General features: G+C 51.0%; 1 protein-coding gene across 1 annotated transcript; it reads left to right on the top strand.

Moving 5' to 3' along the window:
* The first annotated feature begins 383 nt into the window (after window positions 1-383).
* Window positions 384-2,799, top strand: LOC142864098 (transcription factor GATA-4). Its single transcript, XM_075997230.1, has one exon. It carries the CDS (start codon window positions 896-898, stop codon window positions 1,520-1,522), a length of 627 nt encoding a protein of 208 aa, XP_075853345.1. The 5' UTR covers window positions 384-895; the 3' UTR covers window positions 1,523-2,799.
* The last annotated feature ends 4,052 nt before the right edge of the window (window positions 2,800-6,851 follow it).

The following is a 6,851-nucleotide window of genomic DNA, read 5'->3' on the forward strand; positions in this document are numbered from 1 at the left end:
CTGGGAAGGGGTGAGGGAACAGAGATGAGGGCGCTTTCTTGGGTTCCAGGCATTCGGCAGAGCCCTGGAACCCTTGAACTTAGTAGCAAAAATATGCTTGAAGAATAAGGTAAAATTATAGTCCTTCCTGACAAGCAATACAAAAATAATTGACATAGATCACAACCAATAACTACAAGCCCAAGAACCGGGAAACCCCAAGTTTCCCTGCAGCCAGGGCCAAAGGCCTCCGCTTCCCGCTGCTCCAGCCTTTGAGGCTGTCCCCTTCCCGGATGGCGATTTCGTTTGCAGTGCACGAGAAGCCACCAAGCAGGGGGAAAGTGGGCTCTGAAAACTCCGGGATGAACCTCTCTCTCCCTTTTTGTCTTTCCTCCTTTAGGACCCCGGTGCAGCGAGGCGGGAAGGAGCCCGCCCGGTCCTCGGCGTTGGAGCTAGCCTGCCGGACTGCGCCTGTGGTCGCGGGTGTCCCGAAGGCGGTGCGCAGCGACCGGCGGCGCGGGACCAAGGCCTCCCGGTGTGACGAGGGGGGGGACCCGAAGGCCCGTGCCCCACACCCGCAGCTGCGCGGCTTTACCCCGCGTCTTCTGCCACTCGCAGGCGCTCGGGACCTCCAGGCCCTGGGTGGATTCGGCTGATCCTGTACCCCCTTCTGGAACAAACAAAAACTCAATTTGGGATTTTCTTGACTCATCAAGAGCCTAGAATCTTTTTGCTCAGTGCTGGATTTAATACGTTATATATTTTTTAGCGATTTGGGTTTTTTTCTCTTTGATTTTTGATCTTTGTTTTCGTGACAGTCCCTCCCCACGTACATTATTGTGGCTTTCTCTCCCCGCGTTGCTCCGTGACCTGCGAGGGAGAGGGAGCACTCGGAAGCCAAGAGCGCGCGGGGGCGATGTACCAGAGCCTGGCCATGGCCGCCAACCACGGCCCCCCGCCCGGGGCCTACGAGACGGGCGGCCCCGGCGCCTTCATGCACGGCGCGGGCGCTGCGTCCTCGCCGGTCTACGTGCCCACGCCGCGGGTGCCCTCCTCGGTGCTGGGCCTGTCCTACCTCCAGGGTGGAGGCGGGGGCGCCGCGTCCGGAGCGGCCTCTGGAGGCAGCTCGGGTGCGGCCCAGTCGGGTGCCGGGCCCGGGACCCAGCAGGGCAGCCCGGGCTGGAGCCAAGCGGGAGCGGATGGAGCTGCCTACACCCCACCGCCCGTGTCGCCGCGCTTCTCCTTCCCGGGGACCACTGGGTCCCTGGCGGCCGCCGCAGCCGCCGCGGCGGCCCGGGAAGCTGCGGCCTACAGCAGTGGCGGCGCGGCGGCGGGCGCGGGCCTGGCGGGCCGCGAGCAGTACGGGCGCGCCAGCTTCGCGGGCTCCTACTCCAGCCCCTACCCGGCCTACATGGCCGACGTGGGCGCGTCCTGGGCCGCGGCCGCCGCCGCCTCCGCCGGCCCCTTCGACAGCCCTGTCCTGCACAGCCTGCCCGGCCGAGCCAACCCCGCCGCCCGACACCCCAATCTCGGTGAGTACTGAGCGCCAGTTCTGGGGGTCGGTCGGGGACAGGAACAGAGAAAGTCTTGTGTCCTGTTTGGGGCGTTTAATTCTTCACAAATGTGTGTTGGGTCTGGGAAGGTGCTTGGTGACATTGAGTTTCCAGGGAAGGCAAACTGGTGGGGCTGTCGGCGTGGTGGCAGTGAAGGTCACAGCCCGAGGACACCAGGTTTTGCTGAGTGAGGCCCGGCCTGCCGAACAGATCCTCTTTGCAAAGAGCGTGGCGCGGCCGCAGCGCAGCCCCCGACGTCATGTCTGTCTGGGCCGAGCCCGCGGTAGGTGACCACGGGGAAGGCTCGCAGGAGCCGAGACTGGCAACCCCGGGATCCTTCCGGACGCTGGCGATCTCGGGATTTCTGCGCCCATTTCCGCCTCACCCTCCCTCGAGCCCTCCGCGGGGAACTGAGTACATGGGCTTGGACCTGAACTCTTCTGCGCCATTTGGCTGCGCAGTGGGAGGATCCTGGGTGGCAGATGATCTTCCAGTTGGGGGTCTCACACCAGGAACAAAGGAGGGAGGGAGCAAAGGAGCAACCCGGCGAGGGAGCCGGGTTGACCTGGAACCTGCACCGTGGATGCCGCGGGCCAGGCCGAGTGGCAGCATCGTGCTGGAGGGGGACAGGCCGACACGCCCGGCGGGTGTCCGGGATCCCAGCGAAGCCAGCGGGGCTTCTTGCAATGCCCCAGCCGCTTCCACGCGCTGAGCCTCTTCTCCCGAGGGCCGGGGTTAGAAATAACACTGGTGATGGGCGCGATCGAATATTTCCATCGTATGTGGGACCCGGGAGGGACGGCAAACGCGTCCCACTTCCTGCAACTTAACAGATGAACCAGCGAGGTCTGAGAAGGGGCCCCAGTACTCCAGGCTGGGAGAGAAAGGAAAGTGGCAACCGCTAGTTCCAAATTCAAACGATTTTTAGTCCTGTGGAATTGCAGGAAAGGACAGAGGATCGGGTTTGGATTGATCTGCCCTCTTGCAGGGCAGGAGAAGCCCGGACTTGAGAAACAAAGTTAACATTTATTGACTACCTACTAAGTGCTAAATCCTTTTGCATTTGTTCTCACTTTGAAGAGTAAAGCCTGTCCCTCCCAGGTTTCCAGTCTGGGGCTGGCTCTGTGAAGGATCCAGGCTTTGAAGAGCTTTTAAATTATCCCCCGGCCCTGGGTGGCCAGGGAACGTCCCCAGCGGGGTCCAGCCAAATACACATCCCAGGTAAACTGATTAACCGTGGAAGTGGCGCCGAGGCTGGGCCTGTGGCTCTGGCTCCTAGTGTCTTCCTCCCCCTCAGAGGGGGGGGCGGGGCGGGGGGGGGGGGAGCCAGACGGCAGCCCCCAGGGGAGGAGGTGCCACCGGCACCCAGCCCAGCACCGACCTTGTGAGATAGGCCCGGGGCATCTCCATACAATGGGCGCCTGAGGCGGGGAGCTCTGGGGTGGGGCGCTTCGGCCCCAAGTTCTTAAAATCAATCTCTGGAACTCCCAGAGTTCCAGAACTCCCTCTGAAGCCTTTGATTTAAAATAGGGAGGAAGGGTCCCCATAGTTCCACTCTTGTTTTTAACTGGGAGGGGGGAGAAGGAGGGAGTTTGCAATGCCTGCGACCCTGGACTGAGAATTTGGTGTTTGGTTAGGGAATAAAGAGAGGTTCAGAACCCAGAGAAGATAGAGGGTACTTTCTGGTAGTCAGAGTTAACAACTGCAGCAGTGTACAACCGACCAAAACAATAATACCGTGTGAGTGCACACAGTGAGAACTTAGATTTTAAAGTGTTACCCATACCATGCAGGTGGGTGCTTTCCCAAACCCCAATGTCAACAAATGGCAAGCTGGCCTCCAGGGAGCACCTCCTTGCTAAGAACTGCTGCCTCTCTGCCCTTCGCCTAGGCCCCACCAGTATGTGAAGTCCCACCTGAAGACAGCCTCGGGGTCTGACCTAGCCTGTGACTTTTCTCTTCTGCACACAGCCAAGTGTTTTAAATGGTCAGGCCATGAGAGGGGCCACCGTAACCTCTGTGAGGGAACAGGAGGCACGTTGAGTTTGTTGGCATTCAGGTCTTCCACGTGTTCCATGAGTGGCACTTACATAAAAGCAGCTTAAGTTAAAAGCAGTGCTTCTTACATGTTCTTCCCATCACGTGGGCCCCTGTAAATGCCAGATAGCTTTAGGGAGGACCGGTACCACATACTGTCTGACACTGAGTGGTGGCGATGTGGTGAGAACTGATTCCAGCTCTCTAGGAGGAGCAACTGCTGAGCCTGAAAATGGCCAGATAGTGGGGGGGTGGTCTGAGCACAGGCTGTTAGAGCTGGGCAAACCTAGATTCAATTCCAGGTGCCCCATGTGATCTTGGGTCACCTCTTTTTCTGTAAAATGGGATCAACATAACTAGTTTTAGTGATGTCTTAAATTTGAAAAGTTATTTGTGAAGTTTTGGCTTTGGACCTTCATCAATGATGGCTATTTTATTAAAGTCACTCACTGTCATGTAGAGTGACCATTTTTTTTCTGGTTTGTCAAGGACTGAGGTGTTTCCAAGGGCTTGGATTTTTATTACTAAACGCTGGGACTGTCCCCAATGAACAGAGATGATTGAACACCCAAAGTGAAAATGGGTAAATGACTCATCATCCTTGTGGTTTGGTAGTGAGCTGAGAGTGAAGGAGAGAAAGTAGAGATAGTTCCTTCCTCTGGGTGAGACTCGGAAGTCTTCACCTAAGTGATGCCATCTGTATTTGATTTTGAAGGCTGAGTGGGAGTTTTCCAGGAAAAGAACCAGCAATTAAAAAAAGAAAAAGAGAAGATATATCCTCATTTACGGATACATTGTGAAGTGCTGTGAAATAATACAGTACAGCCTGGCTTCTCTTTAAATAACTTATTTATCACCATAGATCTAACCATACAGACTAATTCACCCTTAACTCAGATCACCCTTAACTCAGAAACTGTTTTTAATTTCACTGAGGAGAAAGAAGAGAACAACTTAATTTTTCTATGAAGTATTAACTGCTATTGTATTAGTAATAGCTAATATCTTGCCAGAGTTCTTATGTTGGAATAAGGCAAAAGTCAAAATAATAAAGAAACTGTTTTTAATTTCACTGAGGAGAAAGAAGAGAACAACTTTATTTTTCTATGAAGTATTAACTGCTGTTGTATTAGTAATAGCTAATATCTTGCCAGAGTTCTTATGTTGGAATAAGGCAAAAGTCAAAATAATAAAAGCTAACAGGGACATCTGTAAAGCCCTGAACTTAGATTGGAAGAAATTATTCTGCCCTGACTGCAATGCATGTGAACTTCAATTAATTCCAAGTTCAATATGAGCCATGACCCTGAAACAAACAACTGTTGAAATTGTTAATTAAGCTGTATTCATGGAATTATGTGGCCTTACTGAGGGCAGATACGGAGTCTTACTCATATTTAAGTGCCTGGCACATGCTGGGCACTTAGCAAATATTTGAGTAGGGATCTTGGAGGAAATTGCCCTAGGACTCTGCCCTGCCTTGGTCAAATCACACAGAAGGGCTGCTTGAGTCCCTTAAGAAGCAAACTGGAGAGTCTCAGGGAGGGGTGGGCAGGATGAGAGAGGGTTCTGGAAACTTTAGGGAACCATTTGGAGGAAGTAGGGCTTTTGGGCTAGGGATGAATAAGAGCAGGACAGAGGGTGTCTGTGTACAAATATCTAAAAGTCAAAAAATAAACAAAAAAAGCTTATGGCCTTTTAACTTTGTGTTGCTTGAGGTGAGCAGATACTAGTTTCAAGAAGAACTCTCATCGATGACTGTAGTTGTTCAGAAATGCAATGTGGAAGATACTCGGCTTCATCATATACTCCTGGGCACTGGAAGCCCCACAGGAGAAGATGCCTCGCCACCTGCCAGGGGGGCTGTGCAGACAGTTCTTGTATTTCAAGGGCTGGGATCTATGTGTGCTTGTGAAATATCTGTAGCAGGATGATATAGCTGTCTCCCCCCCCTTTTTTTTCAATTTTTTAAATTGTATTTTTAGTAAAGACAGAGTCTCACTCTTGCTCAGGCTGGTCTCAAACTCCTGAGCTCAAGCAATCTTCCTGCCTCAGTTTCCCAGAGTGTTAGGATTACAGAGGTGAGTCACAGTGCTGGCCTAGCTGTCTCCTTTTAAAGAACTCAATCACGGTGGTTACATAGGTAGATTCAGGTGGCAAAACTCATGGAAATAAGTTAAATGGGATTTCTTTGTTATATGTGCATTATGCTGCAATGAAGTTGATTTTTGTATCAGTTAATGCTTGGGAATACTTAAGGCTGGAAAAAAAGACAAATGGAATCATATGTAAAAATGCCTTGAAGGAAAATAGCATGGTAGTAGAATTTACTGGAGTGGTTAGGAAAATATATTTTACTATGAAATAACAATTATTTTGTGTAATGGAAAAATAAGCAATTATGATATTCTCAAAGGATCTCAAAAGTTTTGCATCACTTTAAGTTTATGAAAATAACAATACAATGAACTACATGTATGGCATAACACTCAGTGTTACCCAAATGAATTCTTCATAAGAGGTTTTGCCCCATTAGGTTTGGAGTGGTGGGCACTCATTCAAGGTGTTCTAAGAGTTTGCTGATGGTGTAGGTCAGTGGAAAATTCTGAAGTGTTTTCTGGATATTTGGGGAACTGCTTATCAAGGAAGCCTGCTGCTTTCTGAGCCAGCTCATGTATATAGAGAACTTTGTGAGACCAACTCTGAAGTAGCTTGTTTGGCTGGAGAACAATTTGTCAGTCTTCAGTAAAACCAAAGTTGTTTAACTTTCCGGTTACCACCCTGTGCAGGTCAATCAGAGTTAGGGCTGGTCTGTGGTACTAAGCTGAGAACCAATTGAATGAGGAAGGTGTGTTGGGGTGGTCATGGGTGTGTCACTACCTCTAGTGAGACCTGTCACTTTCCCAATTGTGTCCCATTAGAAGGTCAGGCCACTTTTGCTAGGTGCTTTCTAAGTACTCAGGTAGAATGATGCACAGGAGACAGTTCTAGATAACACTTTCTTCTGCATCCCTCCCCCTTTGTTTTTTCTTACTTAAATACACTAAAAAAACAAACATACTCTGGGGTGTGGGGAAATAGGAAGTCTTGATACCCATGTGTGGGAGTGTAAATTGGTACAACCTTTATGGAGAGTCCTTGGTAACAACCGTCAGGTTACAAAGTAGATAGATTTGACCCCGAAATTTTGACCTTTAGGAACTGATTCTACAAATGCACCAGCACATGTTAGTGGCAGCACTGTTCATAGTAACAAAATTGGAAATAACGTAAATGTGCATT

Source organism: Microcebus murinus, chromosome 24 (genome assembly GCF_040939455.1).
Source record: "Microcebus murinus isolate Inina chromosome 24, M.murinus_Inina_mat1.0, whole genome shotgun sequence".
Taxonomy (NCBI): domain Eukaryota; kingdom Metazoa; phylum Chordata; class Mammalia; order Primates; family Cheirogaleidae; genus Microcebus; species Microcebus murinus.